General features: G+C 45.9%; 1 protein-coding gene across 1 annotated transcript in view; it reads left to right on the top strand.

Annotated features, from left to right (window-relative positions):
- bchs (WD repeat and FYVE domain containing 3 bchs) overlaps positions 1–24,358 on the top strand; it is a 255,193-nt gene that overhangs the window by 81,272 nt on the left and 149,563 nt on the right. Inside the window, exons 20-22 of the mRNA XM_050196790.3 lie at positions 5,774–6,144; positions 7,154–7,375; positions 13,147–13,319. Of these exons, the coding sequence (XP_050052747.1) occupies positions 5,774–6,144; positions 7,154–7,375; positions 13,147–13,319 (766 nt within the window). The remainder of the gene's footprint in view (positions 1–5,773; positions 6,145–7,153; positions 7,376–13,146; positions 13,320–24,358) is intronic.

The following is a 24,358-nucleotide window of genomic DNA, read 5'->3' as shown; positions in this document are numbered from 1 at the left end:
GGGACGCCCTCCGGAATGGCCCCTCTCTGTAGACCGGCAACGGCCTCGCACTTTTCGTTCTTTTCATTTACTGGCGCAACCTCAGTTTCTTCGACAGGACAAATTTTGTACTGGTCACTTTGATCTTGTCTCTCGCTCTCCACAGAAATACCGAAATGGCTCAACAATGCCTGTTTAGCCAGATCATACTTCTTGAATTTGACATCAGAAAGGCGAGCTAAGCAACAGGACATGCTACCGGGAAGTACTCACAACAACCCTATCGACCAAAATTCATGGTCCAGCTGCACCTATGCGCAAACATTCTAGAAAAATTCTAGAAAACTCTCTATGTTTTTGCCGTCCTTGAATACATGCAGCCTAGACCGTGCCTGCAGTGCCCGGAGATGCTGGATTTCTTTGTAAATTTCCTATATACCCTTTCGCTTTCTTTGTCCCGCCTTATGTCGGCTTCTCTCTCGTGTTCACGTTCATCCTGCTCTCGCTTTCTCTGGTCCTCTTTCTCCCACCTTATTTCGGCTTCTTTCTCGGGTTGGCGTTCCCTCTGGCCCTGAATATCTTCCCAAGCCTACACGATCTCCTCGTCATCTCTGCCGCTTGCCTCTATCACATTGATGACCTCCGCCTTCATTAGCTGCTTCCCACAATCAATCCCGAATTCCTCACATATCGCGTTTAGGTCCGTTCTGCACAACTTCCTCCAATTCGTGGCTACCTCTCTTTTGTCGACAAGTTTCTCAAGGAATTCAGTGTAGAAGCAAGGTACCTTTCAACAAGGCTTCCTACACTCTTATTACCAGGAAGAACCACGTTAAGCCTGGCAACTCTCAAGGAGAAAAAGCAGTGCACTCACCAAGTCGAAGCGCTGCGCAGACTATCTCACCGCTGCCATCCAGTGTTGCGACCGGAGGTCCGAAGACGTGGAATTCACTTTGCTCGTAGAACAGTAAGGAAACGTGAGGCTGGGTCTGATATGACAAACACGTATATATTTACATATGAGCAAGAAAATTCAAAGTAATACAGAAAAGTTGATGAAGAAGTTGTAGTAGCTGATCACTCCCGCTGTCCGTTGCTCCTTTAATGCCTGGCATGGTCATTGTTCCGGCGTCAGCAGACCGATGACATCAGGTCCCCCCAATCTGCAGGTCGATTGCTCTTTCCCTCAAAAGGGAAGAGGCCTTGGCTGCTCAGCAGGCTCAGCTCCAGCTCGAAGTCCCAGGCTCGCTGGGAGGATCCAATGGCCGATTACAACAGCGGCGTGTTGCTCCACACATGCGCCACCATGTGCACTGTGCTGAGTAGAGTCACACTGTATTTTTTTCCGTGCCTCCATACAGGGCAACATGCACTCAAGCACTTGTCTCCTGTATCGGCTTTTTACATATTGAATAATCCCCTGATCCAGAGGCTGCAGGGAAGCCATTGTGTTCGGAGGCAAAAAAGAAGCAGCTCTGTGTTTGTCAGCCTCAACACATTGTTATGCGTACTGCAGTTATCTAAAACAATTAGCGCTTTGCACGCTATTTCAGAAAAGCAGCAGTCCAATTTTCACAGCCAGGCTTGAAATATTTCTGACGTCATCCACGCCTTTCAATTGGAGCGATAGTCTACCGGAAGCTTCTTGATACTTTTGAAGCATCTCGGCTTTTCGGCTTTGCCGATTATCAATAGCGGTAGCTGCTCCGTGCCAGTCATGTTGGCAGCCAGCAAAACAGTTATCCTGTGTTTGCTTCGTTTACCACCAGTGCAAGGGTCCCCCTTAAATGTGATTGTTTTATCTGCCAGGGCTTTGTAGAAGAGGGCTGTCTCATCTGCGTTAAAAATGTCACAGGCATCATAATCGGCTAGGCGCGCTGGTAATCCGGCCTTCCAATCTTCAACAACACCTTCACTAACCAGCCCTTTCTCGCCGCGCTTTGAAAGACCAGACCGTGTCTTTTCTTGAATCTGTCTATCCAGCCTTCTGATGCCTTAAAGGCTTCGATGCTGAGCTTCAGCGCATACTTCTCGACCTGTGCACAGATCAGGGGGCCACTCAAAGGCAGCTGTGCATTGCGCGAATCAGCAATCCATCGTAACAATGCTTCTTCAAGTTTTGGGTGCGCTGCCGTTCTCAGCCATTTCCTGTTGTCAGTGAACTTGTCGTTGTCGTACGCCTGTAGAATCTGAGCTTCATTGTTTACATACGTGCTGAGTGTGCTTCTCTTCACGTTGAACTTATTCATTATGATTTGCTGCGGCACCCCTGCCTTCACGGCTTTCAATATTTCTACTTTCTCTGACAAATCCTTCGCCTTGTACTTCGCCCGCTTTGGTGGGGCACGAGAGCACATGATGGCACGGCTCGCATGGCGCGGCAGTGAAACGACAGTTACACACACGACGCTAACAAAATGCAAAGTATCAACGAACCAAAAGAAAGCGCAAACAAAATTTAACATGTAGACACACACAAAAAAAAGAAAAAGGTTTCGTAATCCTTGTACACGCACTTGGCGTAAAGTGATAAACGCGATAAAAAGGCCAACAACAACAAAAAGAAACTGCACAACTCCGCAACCACACAACCGCACAAGCAAAAAACAGTGTTGAAAATGGCGAACAGGCAGACGGTAACACAATAAAATAAACATAGAGGAATGATGTAAAAAAAAGTGGGCATGGCTAGGGTAGCTAGTATAGACCAATAATTACCGTGCAACCACAGTGATGCAAAGGTAGTGCTCAACACCAGAAGCGATTTCAAAGTCAGAAGTACGCCATAGTTGCCATGTTTTTTTTTACAGGTTTGTCTGTTATAGTAATGAATAAACATGGTGGCCTTGACATATTTTCGGCCTTTTAACACTTCCAGCACATGCAAGCATGGCCTTTGAGATTGGCGCATGCTACTCAGACATCCCTTCGTAGGCGGTTCAATTTGGACTCCCCCTAATGCCACCCAATCTTATATGCCTCATGTGCCTCTGAGCTCCACGAACTGTCCAAATTAACCGAAGTACAGCCAGATATGTCTGAATTAACAAGAGTTTTGTGCCATAGGGTTATGTATAAGTTTGACAGAACTAGATGGCCCGTCCGAATTAACCGAATTTCTGAATTAACGGGGGCCGAATTAATGAGGTTTTACTCTACGAGCATACGATAAGCCACAAAACACACCTGCCTGTAAAGCTAAGAAAACCCTTCTGTATTTTGGAGAAAAACTAGAACGGAGAATTTTCTGTGCAATAAAGGATTGCTATAAAAGAGAAGCTCACTATTAAACTGAAACATCTCCTAGGATATTCAATGTGACTTTACTGCTTCTTCAGCTTCAGAGAGCAAAAATCACTTGATTCTATTCAGCAGACGTTTTATTGATTAAACAAATATTCCAGACCTTATTATAGAACTGAGCTCAGAGTTTGTACACCTCCTCGAAATCTTTGACACCCTTGAATTTTGAAAAAGGGATGCTAGGGCCCTTAAAACTCCCTAAAAATAAATGTGCCCCATGAATTTCTTGAAAACTGGGATTGGGGGCAACTCTCGAACATTCAAACTAACAAACGCTGCATAGGGGCTATGCCATGGACGCTGTCTACCGAGAAACAATCCAAGATTTATTTTGGGGGGGGCGGGGGGGGGGGGGGGGAGTGTTGCTACTCAATTGGAATTGGGGTGTGTCCACAGCTACCAATGACAGGCCTGTTAAAGTGGCCGTTGTCATCGTGGAGCTATATAAAGCCAAATCAAGTGACCAAGTCATGCCACTATTTTGTTGTACAATATTGCTAGTTGGTACACAGCACAGCCACCATGGCTCCATTTTCGTGCCCTAGGCTGTAGAAATGCCTGGCAGAAAGCGTTTCGGCCATTTGGTATTAACGCGACGAGTATCTTTGGCTTAAGTCAGACACTACTAACCATCATGCCAGAGGGCAATTGACATCACTACAACGGGAAAGTCAACTTAGAAAGGAGACCTGAAGAGCTTGAAGCATGTGTCCAACTCGGCGGCTGCTTAGCTACAAGAAAATGCAGCTAAGAAGTGATTTCACTATTTTTCTGTGTACAGTGCAGTCCTTGATATCAATAAGAACGAAAAATTGGATCATTATAACCAATCATCGCCATGTCTTGATTGCTGTAAAAAAAGAAAAAAATCTGCCAAACAGAAACCAAATTTGCCACTTACGATAAAAAATTGACTTTCAAAAAATTATAGGTTGTAGTATGTGGATACATTGTAACGAATTGGGCCATATTTACTCACACAATAAATGTGCTTGCATAATAAATGCACCCTTAACTATGGTCCTGTGCAGTCCCGTGAACGAACAGCCATGCTGTAGTTTTCCAGTTCACTTGCTTTGGCTGATGATGATAGCATAGCGCATGCCCCCGAGAGGCATCTCTAGGCAGAAAAATGAATGCTTTTCATCGCGGTGCCAGTGCAACAGCCAATCAGAATGACGCTAGACAGTTGTGCAGCTTGAAACAAGTGAGCTGGTTAGCTGTACATTAGCCCTATATTTAAAACAAGCCTTTCTTCGCCTACCTCTCTGCGATTTGGCTAGTGATGGTAGTAGTGGTCATCATTGTTATCAGCCTTCACTGTCGGGGCTACTGTCACTTTCGCGACATTTAGTGTGGCTCAGCATTGAATGTGCTGGCTTATATGGCCGACAGTGTTTTCGGCGCTGTGCCAAGCTCATTATCTTCGCAGTGTCAGGAACATTGTCGGCCATCTGCATTGACATGTTCAGTGCCGAGTGGCACAAGATCATGCTAAAGGTATAGTATAACCGAAAGTGATTGCTTGAGAATATCACCCCTGAATAAAACTTTCCTTTGCTCTGCAAGGTATGCCACTGTGGCTGATGACCGTTATGAGATGCATTTGTTGCTAAAACCTGCTGCGCATTTATCTTGGTATGCCCTTTTGTCTTGCTGGCTTATCAAAGGTTTGCTTACACCGATTTCCACAGCTCATGGGATCTGCATGATTTTTGTTTTCTACTTTGAAGGCAACCATTCCATGACAACATTGTCTTTTTCTTGCTTTTCTGCCCGTGTTGTGTTTTTCTGTCGGTGATTGGCGTTAATTCCAGTTGTATGGCTGGTTTTAAGTAAAAAGCTCTGCACTATGCAGTGGAGCATGTGAATCATGCTGTCAGAAGGCAATTAGGTGTTGATGTTGCCCTTGTGCACTATTGGTGAAAGCAGCACGACAAGCTGCTTCCTGCGCATCGAACATGTCGTGCCTTTCAGGGGCCAAAAACTCCAAAGCTGTCGCTATGTGAAAATAGCGGACGTATATATTTACTGCAAAACTAAGTTCTTTAATGAACAAAATAAAGATTTTTTTTTGTCATTACTGTCTTACTTTCTATTTTTGCTCTATCGAAAAGGTTCCCATAAAATTTACCCCACAGGTTAAATGCACCTACAACTTTGCTTCAGTTTTCGGAAGACAAGTAGGCTCACACAGTAAATACAGTGTCTAAGCAATGTTTTTTGCGATCTGCTCGTGTCTTCTAGTGGCCATTTCAGGAACCTGGAGCCATAGTCAAGCAGTAGACGGGTTTGGGATTAAATACACTATGCCCTTGGTAGGCTCAACATTTGTCTTTGGGAAAACATGGCAGAAATAAGATGACAAGCTCAGCTTGTGATTAGTGTGGAGAGAGAACAATTCCTGTAGCACTTTCTTTTTTATTTGTGCCACCTTAGAATGCAAACTGTCTGAGCTGAAGAAAAGTCTCACCATGCTCTGTTCTTGCAGCTCATTTCTGCGGCTCAGCTCTCCATTATGCTGCAATGCATTTGATGTGGGCAGTGAGTACAAGCGGCGGACGGGAGGTAGCGTCTGCTTGGCACGAGCCCAGTCGACCCGGCTGACCAACCAGAAGGATGGGGGTCCAGTGCCCTTGACACGTATCAAGACTCTTGTCTCTATGACCACGCCTCGGGACTGCCGCCTGCATGGCACGCTGCTCACGCCCCCCTTTGTGGAGTTTGAGATGGCCCCTGAGGGCTTCAGCTGCCTCTACCTGAGCAGTGTGGCCCCACAGAGCGCCTCAGGTGGCCCACCCATGGTGGGTGTCTCCATGGTGGGCGGCGCACCCGAGGGCGTCATTGGAGGCATTGGCACAGGTGAACACAACCAGCAATCCGCTATCAATACTCATTCAGAACAGTGCTTCATTTCACTGGCTCTGAGCACTAGCAGCCACATGAACCAACAGACATTGAAGCCAAGGAAAACATGGCAGAAATGAACTGTCTTTTATTAATAGAATCATAATTTAATTGTAGGGCAGTGTTCAACTTTACACATTTGTTTTCATATTCATGACAAAGATCTAGAAAATGTAAGTGGAATGAAAGACAACTTGTCATCAGTGGAAGCCAGACACACAGCCTGGAGGTGGGGTGCTCTACCAATATAGAGACAGCTGTCCTTACCCATAAGTGTACATTCTCGACCAATATGAAAAGGGAACACCGGATTTATGTTGAAAGCCGGTAACTTTTGTGTGTGTGCTTGTAATGAGAGAAAGCTCCATGAACAGGGTTCTTCAACAGGAGAACAACGTAACAAATAACAGGGAGGGAGGTTCTGACTTACACATTTGAGGCAATCACGGTTTGAACACATGTTAAGTGTTCTCTTTCATATTGGCAGAGAGTGTGCAACCATAAGTTAAAGTTCATAAACCACGGATGCAGTGAAAAAAACTGTTTCTCCTCACAGCCTAGCTATGCAACCTGAAATCAAGTTGTACAATGCATGCGCATGCATGTTTGACCAATACACCACATGACCCAATTACATGTGGACGTGTCAGAAGAATAGATAATTTTTTTGCTTCTGTGTGGCATCAAAACATTTGTTCACAATGGTACGTAAGTACCCGTCACAACACAGAAGAGGACAACTGCCAACCTTCGTGTAGGTTTCAAGAAGCCTTCACATGCATAACGCTCAAAAATTTCATTGGCCATTTTACCTTGACCACAGCAATGTGGCACACGGCAGACACATGGTTTAGTTCACGTTGAGGCAATAATCAGAAGTTACATGAAAACATGCTTTCTGTGGTGCACATTTTTATGCATATCGTGCATTGTGTCAAAGCTTATGTGTGGACACATGCTGCAGGGGACCGAATGTTTCCACCGCAACCAGGGCTTTCATTCGCCACATGGCTGAGCGTGGAGCGTTTCAGTGACCCCCATGTGGATCCCCATGCGGTGCGGCTGCTGACACTGGTGCGCAACTTGCATGGACGTGATGACCATCTTGTATGCCTGGTGATCCAACTGTCATCCCGAGACAAGGCATTGCTTGTTTCTACTCAAGAGATTCCTTTGCCCAACCTCAGTGAGTCTTTTTATATATCAGTTTAGTCCATTTCAGTGTATCACATTCAACACTAAGCTTGTGCAAATACAATAAAACCTTTCTAATTCAGCCCTCATTAACTCGAAAAATCGGATAATTTGAACTCGTCCTCTGGTCCTGGCAGGCTTATGCATAATTTAATGGAATCAAATTCTCGTTAATTCGTACATATTCGGCCACACATCGGTTAATTCGGACAAATCTCGGAGCTCAGCAAGTACGGAGAGCCGCAAATGTGCAACGCCAAAGTGGAAAAGCAGCGTGCAACCAAACGAAACAGGAGAGTCCGCATTGCCATAGTTTTCAGCAGAAATCGTATGTGAATGACAGCGACACCAGAGCGCTCCATGTTTATTTGGGCCTTTAAAGCTTTTATTCTTGCGTTTATTACCGTGAATAACACTTCATTGGCCGCAGGCCTTCATAATTACCGTATTTACACAATTGTAAGTAGACTCTAATGTAAGATGACCCCCCCATATCGCGTGTGACAGGGGGAATAATAAAGAGCATACCGCCGGGCGCATTCCATAACGAAAATTTATTAGTAGCTGGCATGGTCACTGGACTAGTCGTCCTCACTAGTGCTGCCATCGTCATTGCTGCTACTGTCTCACAGCACGTCGTCGTCCAGCGAAATTCTGCATTTGCATACATAAGTGCATTTGCATGCATACATAAGTCCACGCCGAAAGCACCCAACCACACAGAGCTGTCAGGGAGGCTCTTTTGACATGTCCGGTTGGCATAAGTTCTCGGTCTTCTGCTGCCAGTCACTCGTACTCACGGCGGATCAACTCCTTAAAAGGTGAAGATCCAGGCTTGTCTCATGACCATGTCGCACGTCACTGGCAGAGACCGATCACGCATTTCGGCGACATACACCGCATGCTTGGCCTTCAGCTCCGGAAAGCTTCCCGACTTCGGCCCACGGAAACCTCTTCGCTTGCCGTCACAGGTGAAAATTTTGTTTTGCTACCGTCGCCACTCTCGCACCACCCATTAAGAAACATCAAACTTGCAGCCCGCTGCGCAGTTACAGTATTTGTTTCTTCAGCGTAAAGGATGACAGCCCTCTTCAATGCTACTGTGAACGAGCGCTGACTGTTTAGTGGACTCGGAGCACTCATGACGACTGAGGAAGCACAGAAGTAGCACGTGGCCGGCAGTCAAATCTAACGCATGAAACTAAATAGCTACAGGGAAAGAGAAACACGCGAGTGGTGTCTGCTCTTCCATGAACTATCGATACTCCCCGCAAGTGCCGCTGTTCTGAGGGTGCCGCCGCAAATGGAACAGTGGCACTTCCATGAACTATCGACACCCCCACATGAGTGCTGTGTGCGCTGTAAAACTCTAAAAAATTTTGAAAAACCCTTCCGAAAAGCGAGCAAACGCGCAGGATAGTGGAAAGCTACAGGCGGGGCCGTAGAGCAAACATAAAATTGTAACTACGTTGTAGCTCCCTTGATATCCCGTTGGTCTCGCTTTTTTTGCAATGCCATGTTTTGGTTTCGATTGTAAGTCGAGCCCCCCACTTCAGATTTTCAAATTTTAAAGAATAAGTCGACTTACACTCGTGTAAACATGGTACGTACAGTGCGCTCCGCTTATAGCAATATCTAGAAGAACGAAACATCCTATCATTATAACTGATTGTAGCTTTATGTGGACTGCCTAAAAGAATAAAAATAAAGAATTTAAAAAATCTACCGAACACAGCTTCGTACTTCTGAAAGCAAATTTCCCACTTGCGCTAAAAATTGACGTTGTTGAAAGTAGGCAGTGAAAAATAAAATGTTTATTTGTACCTCTAAACAGCTTGTTAGGCACACTGAAGTAGTTCAAAATCTGTACTTGCTTTTGCAGGAATTTCAGGTCACAACTGCAGTATGCGTCACATCCAGCTGCTGTGCGAACACTGGCAGCAACTTAGCTTGCATGAAATCAATGAGAGACTCGATTGGGGTCGGTGTCAAAGGCGGGCCATTGTCAATCTTGTTGTCAATCTTGTTGTCACACCTACTAATGTCATCGCCTCCGTTGCACAATGCCGCCGTCTGTCACGACGATCGCCCCGTCGGATATCTCTTCGCAAAACGAGGCTGCATTATCTGCACTCAGAAACTACGCTATCGAAGCACCACTTGTTTCATCATCCATAACGATGTGCTCCCAGAGCTCGGTAATATCAGCAGCTTCCACCATGTTAGTTTCACTAGTATCATGGGGGGTTTCGTCCTGGCGCACAAAGCCCACCTTTTTCGTTGACCTGTAAAGCCCCTGGATGCAGCTGTCATGATTGCGACACTCCTACTCAAGCTCATACTTCTTTGAGTCCAGCGAAATTTGCAGCTTCGTCTCAAGCAACACAGCTTTTCGCTTTGTCCGCGCCATCTTCTACTCTTCAGCACCCATCTTCTTCGGGGCTGCTTCCACGGTGCATTTCCGTGGTTGCTTAGAGAGTGTAGAAAGTGCGGGTGCTGCATCACCTTCTTTTTTTTTTCTTTCTCTGTTCTTTTTATTTTTCTCTCTGTCTCTTCTCTTGACACGTGGAGCACGACTGCGGGCAACATGTATGCGAAGCGGCTGGTGTCATCTTGTGGCGCACTGTGCCAACTTGCGAGGTTCTCCGTGGCTTTCGTAATCGGCATGCGGGCGGGACTCGCTATACGCGATAATGGCAGCAGGTACGAACTCGTGTAGGCGAACTTTTCGCCCCGTCTCTGCATCATTCGTGTAAGGGGAACTTCGCAACGCGAATGTCACGAATATTTTTCATGGAAAATGATGTCCAGAAGGCAAAATTTTGATTGTTATAGCTGATATGCAGTGAATAAAATATTCTTATACATGTTCTTTTTTATCATAGCCCTAATGCATAAGTTGATACTCTTAAGTCGACTCATTGTTATAACCGATATAAGATTATATGTGGTATCATTACAAGTGTACTGCACTCTAGTCACCATCCATGATCGTGTTGATAGCGACCGCGGTTTCGATCACAGCAGTTGCAGCAAACAGTAGTTTCGTTTTTACTCAGTTCAAAACTGTCGAGGATGAAGAGCACTTGCTACATTGTGATGGACGGACAATCTGCTCGCAACCAGCTCACTGGCAAAAAAAATAATCGGGAGGTGTGTGCAGTAGTGAAATGCATTTCAAATGAGGATGCGCATTGTGGACATGCTGCGAAGGAAGTCGCAAGGCCTTTGTCACTGCGAGCGCTAATCGGTATGAGATGATGAGAGTTGCAGCTTCCACACTGCTTTTGGGCAAAATAGAAACAGGATATGCTGATTCATTCATTAAATAAAAGGATGTTGGTGTAGCGAGCAGATCATGGCAGGTCATGTAATGTGCAGATTAGATAACCGTTGGACCATTAGGGTGACAGAATGGGTACCAAGAGAAGAGAAGCGCAGTAGAGGACGGTAGAAGACTAGGTGGTGCGACGAAATTAGGCAATTTGCGGATGCTAGTTGGAATCAGTTGGTGCAGGACGGGGGTAATTGGAGATCGTAGGGAAAAGGCCTTCGTCCTGCAGTGGACATAAAATAGGCTGCTCCTGCTGCTGCTGCTAATGATGATGATGTAGTGAGCATTTGTTTATTGTTTTCTTCATACCTTCAATAATTCAGCATTCAATTAATTCAGACATATTTTTTGGTCCCATGAAATGAATTGACAAGGTCTTGCTATTTATTCATCAGTTCGACTTTCATCAGTTCGACTCAGGCTAATTAGATTTTTAAATTAAGTCAATTGTGACCGAATGTCACGGCGGGTACTCACACATTTCTGTAGACCATCCTGAAAATGTTCTCAATGGTTAATTAAAACTTGACTGGTTGGCAAAAATGCACCTGACCCAATGTTGACCTCAATCATGACCCCAATGGCTGTGTTGGTGGCGCTAGGAGACAGTGAATGCGTCAAAGACCTGTTATTTCCTATCAAAAATGCGTCATTTGCACCTGCCCTAGGAATATTGTCAAGCTAAAATAGCTCTTCACAGTTAAATGATTGCCACATTTACCCATTTATTACGCACACATATGTTTTTTCCAAGAAAATTGGCCAGGAAAATTGCCTGTGCGGTGAAAACGGATACAAAACGGCATTTCCAACATTCACAACAGCCTCCCATCAAAGCCAGTGTAATTGCCATTGTCATCACAAGCTAGCAATAAAAAGTTCTTGCGTAGGATGGCTTCGAACCAAAAATATTCATATTTGCAAAAGCCTACTTTCTACCTACACACAAGCTTATCCCACTCGGTCCAGTAAGCGCATAGATGAATTTGGTAGACTTGCTTGCTGTAGCTGTCAGCTGGTTGCCTGCAGACCTGACCACCACTTCTAGTACAGCCTTCAGTCTAGCACATATGCTCATGATTTCACGGCCGACCACCGATAAACCACTCGTACAAACATATTAATGATGTATCTACTAGTGGCAAACTGGCTACTTTTTTGGCGCCAGCCACCACGGCAGCCAGCAGTGACTTTTTTTCACGGCCACACTGAGGCCTTGACTGTTAGGCCTAAGCAGCGCTGCTTCACCAGTTTTTCGCTATTAAAGTTACAGCTTGCAGATCTATTCACCGTGACTGCACAGCTCTCAGAAAGTCAAGAAACCACTTTGCCAATGAAAGTAAAAGTATGGGAAATAACCTGAATGGTACCAACTTTTTTCACAGCCACCATTTTTTCAACATCGTGCCTGCATGCACATCATGTCCGAAAAATGGAAGAAGACATCATCCAACATCTGAAATTTCGATCGCTCTTATACATTGGTTCAATAGAAAAGGTGGCAGCACTATGGGGATGTTCGAATAATCAGTCCAAAAAATCAGTCGGCAGCTGTAAATGTATTCATCTTTGGCTTGTCTTGTCTTGGCCTTGTCAGGGGCAAGGTTTGCTCACCAAAGCTTCTGATGCTACATATATCTTCAGATTTATATCTGTAACATTAAACTGCAAACTGAAACAGATACTGAGTTGCATAATATGTTCTATTGAATGCTCTAAAATATTGAATATGTGCACAAGACTATCCAAAAAGGATGCTGGAAAGGGCTTATAGGCGAAAAGTTGCTGAAAGTGGCTGGATGGTTATGGAATGCAATGAATGGCAATGTACCATATTTTAATGCTCCTAACACTCAGTGACCTTTTTGCTGGAGAAAATTTAAGTGCAAAGTATGGTTTGCGGTTTGTACTGCTGCTTGGTGGCAATGGTGCATGGCAGGAGTGGAATAGGAAGAATTTAGCTGCTCATTGGGTGAACTTTTGGCAAAAGGCAAAGCAATGCTAAAGGGACAGCAACAACAGTGAGCATAGTCAGTGGTCATCAAATGAAATGAAACTGCTCAAGCCTATCCGTTATTTATGAATGCATCACAATTTCCAGGGTAGTCAGTGGTGCTCGCATTGATTAATAATTTAGTATAGTAAGGTACAGTAAATTCCCACTAATTTGTATTTTTTTCATACCAAAAAAAAGAATGCCAGATTTGTCTGGACGTTGAATATTTAATGAACCAAAAAAAAATCAAATGTTTACTGCATCGACATTATTTTATGATTAGTGAAGAAGTCTGCTTCGTTCTTGGTATGATATGGAAATCTGCACAAAAGTTGCATTTCTCGTCAATTCTCATCAGTTGTGCTGTAGGTGGCATCTTGTGTGACTGGCCAAGGTTGTATTAAATTTAAGGTTCATGACTGTGCCCTTGCAGCTGGTGCTGACTGGGAGCCCGAAGTAAAGGAGGAAGGTTGCATCCGGTTCTGGAGCCCTGAACTGCTGCAGGAAGGCCAGTGGCACCACGTGGTCATTGTGCTCAACAGAGCTGTGCTCAAGAACAGCTCCGTCTCCATCTACATTGACGGCCAGCACATGTCCACTCAGAAGGTAGGAAAATTCACAGCAAATGTGATGCTACTGTGCAAGCATTACGTCGTGCCTGGTTTCTTGTAGTCGCCACATCACAAAAAGCACCTCCAATCTTCACTGAGCTTACCAAGCGCTTCTACACCACTAATTTCAATTCCAATCTATAAGCCACCCCTGTTTGGTTAATTAGGTTGACATGACTCTTCAAATTGCGGAGTTTTATCGAAGCCACCACTGCTTTCCAACTCGTAGAACAAGTAAACAGCAACTGAGTTCTTCAAAGGTGCTATTTATAGTATGCGTGTGTATGTTGTGTTGTGTATGTACGTTTGTGTTTTGATGTTGTTTTAGGCATTTCTGTGAACAAAAGTGATTGGTTTGTGCACGTATGGCACCACCTGACACACTATTCTAGTAATAATAGACAGCCGAATTGAAATAGTTGTGGAACCTTGATATAATGAACACAGATACAGTGAAACCTTGATATAACAAAGCTCTATTTAACGAAATTTGCTATATAACGAACTATTTTCATTTCCTGGTCTTCGATCCATTGAAAACGGTACCTTTTATTTTATTTTTTATATATATATTTTTGCAACTTAACGAAGTAATTTCGTCACATTGTTTTGATTTAACAACATTTTCAGCCATTTCAAGCATGCACTTCGAGCCTGCAGGGCACGTACATCTAGCAAAAGGCATAAAAATTTTGGACGAGAAAATTTTTATTTGCAAGCAAGCGTTCTGCTGCATGACAAGTTCAAGCAAAAAAAAAAAAAACAGGCGTAGAAGCATGGGCTCTGGGATGCAGTATACAAGAAACAGCACTGCGTCATTTCTCGTGTAACAACTTGCGGAGGCCGCAGGCGCACTTTAACTCAAAGCACTCGGAGAAACACGGGAGTGGGAAAGGGGCAAGTGCACGGTAAGGTGATCAAGTACGTGCTAGAGGGGGGAGCACAGCAAGGGACATTGCAATCTGCCCTCTCCTCCTAGCACCTGCATCTCCTTTTCTCTACCCTTGCTGTAGCTGCGCTTGGCTGTCCATATGCGGGCCATGCGCAGTATTTTTGAGGTACCGTATTTACTAAATTCTAACGCGCTCTCGATTGTAACGTGCACCCATTTTCCGTGATAAAAAAAAAGGGAAAAAAAATAAAACACTTTCGTACTTAAAAAAAAAAGTGCTTTACAGTACCGCGCACCTCATTCTTTCATGCAGAAATACAACTTTCTCTCATTTTGAAAAAGAAAGATTTACTTCCTATGCACTAAAGTTGCAATAAAAGTCACAGTTTCACCCCAAAGGTGACGCATCGAATGGAATAGCATATTAGTAGACAGCTATATGAAAAGTAAGGGTAGTAGCTTTATCGGCCGTATAAACTTTAAAAATTTGCTTACTAACTAAATTAACAAGCATGGTGTCACGCTCGCACAAGCAAACATGAACATGTCCCACTCAATGACTGCAGAAACTCTTTATCAAAACGCTAGAGTGAGGAAGTGCGGTAGCAGGAGCGAGCGAATTGACCTTTGTGCAGCCTCTTGCTTCAACGCGAACTAAGGGACAAGAACACAGCGCAGTGCGCCTAGATTCGTAGAGTCTGTCTCCATTGCAGATCGCTTTCAAGGTAGGGGCCGCGAGGCCGCAGCAGCTGCTGGAATTAGAACTCCTATCCTCATTGCACCAGTCCCGCACGCAAGTTTCGCCAACTCCGAACGGCCGTGATGTGGCCCGATTTCCGTCCATCTCCGCACACGTGATCACTTTCCTTTTTAATTGCGGCATCGTGATGAACTCGGCGTGTATTCGCAGTCACTACTTCCACATTGATGGAGTGAACACAGAAAACGGGAATATTGACGATGGACTAACCTAAGCCAGTGCCTACTGAGCACACATACATGGAGCACATGGAGGAAGCTACGGCAGTTAGGCTCAAAGCACGTACAAGGCAGCCATGTTGAAATGCCATTGGCAATATGGTAGCGCAGATTTAGGGCCGTACTTAATTCTAACACTCATGCAATTTTTGGACTCGATTTGTCGGGGGAAAAGTACATGTTAGATTTGAGTAAATACGGTAATCTTCAGCAAGTACAAAGGCTGCCGAGCTGAAATGTTAAGTGCCTTCATGCATATTTTGTTCCCGCGCATCTAGTGTTGGCGGTTGCGTAATCTCAAGTTTCTGAGGCACGGTGCGAAACTTTCGCTCGCATTGCTTCAGTGAGTGTTCTTGGTAATAAGTAGTCGTTGCCTGAGAATGTGTGACACCGATGAAACGATGAACCTTACCTGTAGTTGTCTTTGCTATCGCCGTCAATGCTCCGCCTTTCTGATGTAACTGCAACATTTTTTTTTTCTCAGAACGAATATTTATCTTTCTCACTTTTATTTTTAATTTGAGGGCGCCATCTGATGATGACTGCGGGCACTAAGTGTGGTCAGCCATGGCATCCAAGATATATGGCGCTGTGCGATGCAAAACACTAATCTCGGGGGCCTAGACCCACGCTGATGCATTGCTCTCGGTGCTATCTGTACCATGTGCACTGCCACTCGTAACCATGCTATTTCAGGAAAAGCATTTGGCTGAGAAAAAAAAAATCATTTGGGGAATTTAAGAGTCTGACTAAAGATACGTTTTCATGCCGTGTCGCCGATATTTACATCAGCGTTACAAAATGAAGCCAGCCACACTTTCACATCCACTCTGCCCTCTTGGCGGATAATGTCACCCACAGTGGGATGATGCCATCATGAAAAGCGCCAGCAGCAGGGAGCGAATATTTCGTCTGCCTCTCGCTTGGCAACGTGTCTCCGAAACTCGAGGTTACGCAACCTCCAGAACTAAATGCACGGGAGACAGCGCATGATGCCGGGCCGTCTCAGTTCGCCCAGTCTTTGCACAGATTATCCCTAAAACAGGGCATCCAGGCTGTATATGCACTCAGCCACGCTGACAGCGATGCCCTGCCACGGCCGCGCAACAAAAGGAAACGCGTCCCACCTTCCTACCCCCCTGCCCTCACATGCATTTGATCACGCCACCACGAGCTTGTTCCCCTCCCCCCTTTCCCCTTGCTCGCGTGGGAAGATGGAGTTCATCAAGCCACCATCCTTTCTGGCCCACCCTCGCATGCTTTCATTCACACCTAAAGCATACAGCGGGTGGGGTGTGATAGAATCTTATCACCTTTGGACTTGATACGGAACATGACATTGCTCCGCTCTGCTTTGGGGGCAGCTCTCAGTTGGAGAGCGTGCGATTTGAGAGGTGCTTTCACAAGCAGCCGCACGTAATTCGACCATTTGACCATCTGCATCCACGGAATTTTACATTTATTAGCTTGGTATTCCTTCATGGCAGCAGTGAAATTTCGTCATATTGAAATTGTGCATAAACATACTTCGTTTTATTGAGGTTCAAAATACAGTGAAACTTTGTTAAACCATAGGTCGCCGGAGCTAAAAAAAGTAGGTACTAAATGGTAGTACTGCTTAACCAAAATAGCATGAGATTGCCCACTTACCTGTCAAAAACGGAACTCGGAGAGAATGCGATGAAAGGGCAAAAACATGCAGTATTTATTCACTTCGCGTGACAGAAGCAGTATTTATTCACTTTGCACGACAGAAGTCTGTTATTTTCGTTTGATGCCACGGTGGTCTAGCAGCGACGACAGCGGCCTCAAACTTACTGAAGCTGCAAGCCAGCTTTTCAGCCAGCCCCTTCTTCTCGGCAAATACTTGCATGGCAGATTCCTCGTTGGCGTTGCATATTCTCCGTGCACAGGCGTGGTAGTGCTGCAAAAGTCGCGGGGCGCCTTTTCCATTGCGGCGTGCTGTTCTCGTCGTGTCAATTGCATTCATGAGGCTGACGTAACGCGCAGCTTCTGCCACTGTCAGGCTTGAATCGCCCATGCTGACGCTTTCCGTGTCGTCCTCATTGCTAGAAAATAAAGCAGGTCACTGACCAAGGTCAAAATAAAATAGAATGACGTTTCAGGATCTGTACAGATTCCTTGTTCACAATGGAATGTTGGCTAAGCACAAGGTTCTTAAAGGAGCACTGACACAAAAATTTGAAGTCGAGATAACTTGTGAGATCGATTTAGTTGGTCACACACACATTGTCTATAAAATATCAGCGGTGAATATCGCTTAGAACATATTTAAAATCAATTTTAAAGTATGTGCGCGCATCCAACCGCAAAACAGAGCACCTCGTGACATTGACATCAACCGGGATTGTAAATAGCCAAGAAAACGCTACGTCATGTGGCTATGTCACGAATTTTCGTTGGCTGCCATGCGGCTTACATGTGCTCTTCTCCTCTGTTGTTGCTTGTTCTAGCTGTTGTACTTGTAGTGGGACGCTCTCCGTGTCGCTGCAACTGCAGTTTTTGTCGTGTCCATCGGGATATTTCCCACACTATCAGCTTGACTGCGCTGTCACAACGTTCAACGCCGATTTGTTGTGTCTTACCATTGATTGTGGCCAATGCGAGGGTTTTGTTGAGGTTCGTCCTCGCCATCGCCGGCCGCAATATCTGAGTCGCTAAGTGAATGGCCACGTCTAAAGCGCGAGACACATGGCGCGATTTTCCGTGCGATCTGTAGTACGGCGCGTCGTGTGCGACTTGCTGCATGTGGCGATTCGGGACACATGGTACGAATGAGCGAGCGGCGGCCCAGAACCGGCGCCCCTGCGTGGAAGTTCGGAAATCTGCGTAACTTCGAACAGAAAGTGAAAGCAACCGTATTTGCACAGCTATCTTGTTTGAAACAAACGATTACAATATAAACACGTCTATGCGAGCACTGTAGACGTGTTTCCGCAAGGCTGTGTTAGCAGTATCGGATCCGTTGACAGCTGCCGATGGCCAAGAGCCGGCAGGCATAGCTCGCTGGGCCATCGAATCCGACACCGGTTGCGCTTGTGACACGATCGCTTGCAGCTTGTATAACGAAGCGCCTATGTTAGTCGGCACAACGTGTACACAGTTATGTCACGCTTAAATTGCAGCACATTTGATTTCATTGGCGCCGACAGAAGCGAACGAGCATGCCAAGCGAGCTTGCGATTGCTGGGAGACAATGTAGGCCTAGCTTGCCGGCTGTATATCCGGGGCCGAGGGTCATTGCGATGCGTCCGCAGCTCGTAATAAAGCGCCTAAATTCGTCAGCACACTCAATGCCTGAACATTTATGTTTCTCTTAAGTGAAAATACAGTTAGTTTTCCCGGTGCCGTTAGTAGCGATGAGTAAACAGGCCAGTCAGGCGAGCCGCTTCGTATACAGACGATTGCTGGTGCGTCTGCGCTTACCACGTCCGAGTAGAAATCACGCCAACGATTTACTATTTCGCACAACGTTTTATAACTCGCACTCTTTTGAGGTCACTTTATTCTAGAAGTTATTTCGTGTCAGAAACAATTTATGTGCCGCCGTCCGCGGCGAAAGAGGCCCGCGTTTCGGCCAGGCAGAGAAAAAAAAAAAGATATGATCGGAGCGGCGAGGTGCCCGCTCGCCTGCCCCGCCCCGCTAGGTCTAGCACGTGGCCATGACGTTCACGCTACCGGCGCTGTCATTGGCTGCGGTCGTCCGACCGATGCGGCAGTCACGCGACAATATTCAGCAAGTTGGTCGCGCACGCTGGCTGCGCGTCAGAGCATACGTCATGGCTTTTTGCGAACACGTGACCACTTTGTTTACATTCCCATTTGTCCCGTCTCGTTCCTGTCTGGAAGCGAAACTTCGACTGGTCGCTACAAAAAAGACTGCAAATAATTACCTGTCGCGCTCTGAAGTAACTGAGGTTTCGTGCCGTGATTACTGGGTCATTAACTACTTATTAAAGCAGAAAAAACCACGTGGATTTTTTTTGTGTCAGTACTCCTTTAAATAGCATTCAGCACATGACGGAAAGTTCGGGAGTGTACGTGGTTTAGAGTGCCAGATGATCTACTGATTGTTTTATTTGTCACTTGTATTATTAGTGATTCGAGATTGAACCTCGTTCTCAAGCTTTTCTCTGTGTCCACGATATCCACATTGTCCAAATTTATCTTGTGGCCCGTCTTCTCGGCAGGCTCTAGGAGGGTATATGTCGCTGTGTGGCTTTTGGCGACATCATTCTTGTGCTTTTTGAGACGCCTGCAGAAATTTCCACTTTCACCAATATACCTTATTTACTCGCATAATGATCACACACATTTGTCAAAAAAATTGACCCAAATTCAGGGGTGCGATCATTACGGGGGTAAATTTCCCGTGACAATATATATATATTTTTTCATCCCGTGTTTGCCAAGTCAACAAGCAGGCGGCTGCCGAATATGGCAAACGGCGGAGCAAGCCAAGCGCGCCGAACGCAAATTTTTTTCTTCTCGTGAGTACATTACGCGCATTGAAACAGTTTCTTCCGTATCAGTTATGAATAATATCGTTAATATCAGCAAGTTTGCGACAATAACGTAGCCATGTCCACTTTGAGGGGACAGAAACAGAGATGGGCTTGCGTAGCTGCCAGTGACATAGAAACATATAGCGGGCATGCTGCTGAAACTGTGGCATTTGTCTTCACTACTATCCTAATACGGCACGTTTCCGCTAAGGGTGGGTGAATATCTTAGCTGCGTTACAAGCGTCAGCGTATTAATATTGTACGCTTCTAACATGTCAGGGACAAGAACGGCACCGAGAGCGGCGCTGCTGCGCCGGCGTTGAGAGCGCTGCATGCGAAGCAAAATTCTATTAGAGGGTGGTACCCCTCTCCCATCTCTCGTTAGCACCGCCTTGATTGCCTCCTGCACAGCGCGTGCTTGGGCGCGTTTCGTGCCGTGCGCGGTGTGTGCCTACGTGTGTGTGCGTGGACATTTCATTTGAAGGGCGATGTACAGTCTGTTTCACATTTAGGCGAAAACTAGGAGCGCATTGCATCGTGATGCGGCGAGCGCTTGAGTCAGGCAGCGGCAGCAGCTTGCGCAGGTGCTCGAGGGGCGGGATCTTGAACGGCGTCGTCTGCTACGCAGCGCGCGCTGGCCGCATTGTCGGGAAACGTTCTACTGTCAGTTGCAGGGTGCCGATCTCATCGTTACTACGTGAAATGAGGCGGTATTCTTTACTAAGCGTTATGCGACGCCCACTGATACGCCTCGAAGGTAAGCTCATCGCTGCAGGGCCGTCATATACGACGTACTGATTCCGTACATTCTTGACGGCCCATTTCTGGAAGGCGACTATATATTCTAACGCGACAGGTCGCCGATCCACACTGCTCGTGTTGTGCAAGAACTGCTGGAAGAGCGCGCAGTCACTCTCTTGGAGTGGCCGCCAATATCCCCGGGCGCCAACATCATTTAAAATGTCTGGGGCTCGTTGAAAATATCGCTGGCGCACCATCCCCTCTATCAGTCGCCCGAGGATAGGCCTCGATCCACCATCATCAGCGACTGAGACGTGCTGCGAATGAACACATCCCTGATCAAGTCATTTTGCACTTCACTGCTTTCCAGGATGAGCGCGGTCATCGCTGCTGCTGGGGACATGACGAGATACTAACTGAAGTTCCGAGCGTGATGTGTCCAATTCCCCGCCGGCGGGCAGGGTCGGTCTGGTGTAGTGAATGATTGTCAAGAAAAATCACTTCCAGCTCATTGTCTTAACCTAAAGCATTCCTTCAATCGTATCCATTTGTTTCATCGTGTTCGACCCCCATAGTTATTATTGTTGAGTGCTTTGTTTTCCTTTCGAGTCAAACAAAGACTGAGCATGTTGCGCGCACATCTTGGTGCGTCTTGTCGCTGCTTATTACGGTAGCACACACAGTAAAGAAATATACGTGCACGCGCTCAGTACCCCGGCCTTTCGAAAGAACAAACGAAGCATGCTGTCAAAAGAAGTTTGTGGAACTCCATTGTCGCCAATGAAGGCTCAGAGTTTGGCAACGCACAACGTTTAGTAAATAATACCAGCTCAGTTCCCGCAGTACCGATGAAATCGGTGCACTGCCCCTGGCAGTAGCACGCTTCCCGACAATGCGGCTAGCGCGCGCCGCCGTAGCAGACGACGCAGATCACGACTCCGCCCCTCGAGCGACTGCGCCTGCTCGAGCTGATGCCGCCGCGCGACTCCATTGCGTGCCGCATCGCGATGCAATACGTTCCGAGTTTTCCCCTAAGTGTGAAACAGACTGTACACGCTTCTATTTGCCTTTAAGAAGGTCGGTACGCTTGACGATTATTTTTATGGCTGCAATGCGGCGAAAGGGCAGCATCTGCTTAGCCATGTAAGTGACGCTGAGCAGTCAATTGGAAACGACATCGTATGTGCCGGCAGAAAAACCGTCAGCACATACGATGTGGCACATACATACGACACATACGAGCTAAAGTCATTTTTGCAGTTTCTCACGATATGTTTGCTACAAATCCGTGTTGTCTCTGATGGTGACAACGGACTTCCATCGACACTGTGCGGAAATAAACAAAATATATCGCTGCATAGCACAAGTACGACATGCGCACACAATTTTAACTAGTACGTCCCCTACAATATGGAATAGAGGCAGCAATGTAGACAGCTTGGCCATTTTTTAACAGTGCTCAAGAGACTGAAGTTGAAAGTATTAGTAATCATTCCTCTTTCAGCAATGCCGGCGCGACCAAGACGCGGGCGTGTAGCGTCCAGTAACTCGATCGATCAGTGCAGTGGTGAAGCGGGAATGAACTCCGGTCATGTTCAATGCATCGTGCACATATTCAATTTCTCGGCACGCGTAAACTTCGGCCACTGCTAGCACATACAACAGAAGTGGTTTCCATTCTTGGGCAGCGCACACACAAACGAAACACGAGAAAGAAGACAGGACAAGCGCTCATCGAACAACTTAAAGTTTTTAAATGAATAAAAGGATTATGTACCGAGTAATTATTAAATTCATGTGGGTTACATATAAAAACCGTCATACACTCAGGAGATATCAATGAACGAGCTCGCTTCGTTTGCCAGTTGTTTACTTCGCTCGGCGCACCGCAGTAATCCATGTCTGTCGTCTGCTTTTTTCGTACCATTTTCTTGTGAATTGGCGGAATTTCGCTGGTGGCATCAACCCCTTCGTGTTTACATTGCTGTCATGACAGTTAACAACACAATAATAATTTCCGGTCATCCGAAGAGGCGCCCCGTCGCAAACAAGAAACGTTGCGCGCGACCGTGAAGGGAAGCGGCGGCGGAAACCTACACCCGTTGGAGTTGAAATCGTTCCGCCAGGGGAGAAACGAGCGCTGGCGTCTAGGATGAAACTTGGCGTGCGGTCGTCCAGTGTAAACTTGGCCCCTATCGTTGCCGCTCATGATTTGTTGCGTGCCCACGAGTGCAGACGAGAAGAATCGAAAGGCACCCTTTATGTTGTTGTTGTTGACCAAAACCATTGTCAAGCCTACAAATAATGAAGCGGAGGCAAGTTTGGTTGTAGCTTTTTTTTTTTTTTTCATGGAAGTGCGGAAAGTGATGAAAGGAATGAAATGGGGCATCTGCTTAAGAATGTTTCATACATGCAGACTGCTTGGTATGTTGTGAAGACTCGTTTGCATAGCATTCGACAGCATTCGACAGATGGTAAGCGCGACCATCATTACCTAGACTTGGCACACAACATATCGCTGCGGCAAGTTCGGGGTGCGATCATTACACGGGAAAGAAAAAAATTGAATTTTGACGACAAAATTCAGGGGTGCGATCATTATGCGAGTGCGATCATTGTGCGAGTAAATACAGTACATCGAGTCGCAGTCGGAACATGGAATGTGTACCATGCCAGAAAAACGTGCCCGAGGGAGAGGATCCTTCACGTTCAAAAAGTCACCTTTAAGTTTGCTTGCTGGCACATGCGCGATTTTTACACCGTGCTTCTTAAAGGGACACTAAAGCAAAATAATAAATCGGTTTAGACTAATGAAGCATTGTTTGAGAACCCTGTAGGCAGTCATTTCAAAAAAATAGTTTGATTATTAGATGAGAAAATAAAGGTCCAAGTATCAGTATTTGAATTTCACGCCGACACCCCAGCGCCGGTACTTCAGCGTGACGTCAGGGATTCCAAAGTATGTTTTCGCGTTTGAGCCGCGTTGGCTGAATAAAGGTTCCCGAAACTTGCCATGTTTAATATTTGGTTCCTTTAGAACACAATGTAGTCAATCTGTACCGCTATATATAATTAGTAGGCCCTAGAAAATGCCATCAAAATCCAAGACGTCACAGCCGCCAGGTGCGGGAACTTAACTAGGCGTCGCCACCCGTATTTCGTTCTTGCGCTTTTTCTGGCTTACCAAATGTCTTAGCGTTGCAAGAGTGGTGTTTTTGGTGTTGTAGAATGGTAATTTACGGATGCAGAAGAAATCACTTTTCACTTTAGTGTCCCTTTAAAAACACGAGCTGAGGTTTGCTAACACCTCGAATGTACGGGACAGCAGCGTGCTTCTGTCTCGATGCTGAAGCGTCCATGGCTTGTCTGTCAGTCTGCTGATTACTCATCAGGAACTCATCAAGTAGGTTGGAATTTATCGTGCCGGAGGTCGTCCCTGAAATACAGCTTGTTGCAAACCAGGAAACACAAAGAAAAATGGAAAGGCAGGAAGCATCACAAGAGAGAAAGCTGAACGCCTTACTGGGGAAAAGCCTGAAATGAGCAACACCTAACTTTGAGGTTAGGAACATGTTTTCCTACAAGTTAACCGCTGCGGAAAACAAATTTCTATGTCGTGGTCTTAACTTCCACCAGGGGAAGCAACCGGACACCCGAAAAGTCGTGTGAGCTGTCAAAGGCGTGATTTGCTTGCTTAAGAAAGATCTGCAGGACAAAGTCTGCACGAGAGCAATAGGAACACTCTTGAGGATTCACAGATCTGGCTCTCAGCAGGTACTCACGGAAGACGAGCGAAAAGCAGTTAATCTTACACGAAAACAAGAATATCGCCATTTTGCGTGCCAACAAAGGTAATGTCACAGTGGTGCACAACCATACGGCGTACCAGTAAAAAAT

The sequence above is a fragment of the Dermacentor andersoni genome, chromosome 1 (assembly GCF_023375885.2).
Source record: "Dermacentor andersoni chromosome 1, qqDerAnde1_hic_scaffold, whole genome shotgun sequence".
NCBI classification, from domain to species: Eukaryota; Metazoa; Arthropoda; class Arachnida; order Ixodida; family Ixodidae; genus Dermacentor; species Dermacentor andersoni.
Note: the sequence above shows the minus strand (reverse complement) of the source record. Positions and strands in the feature narration are given on the sequence as shown.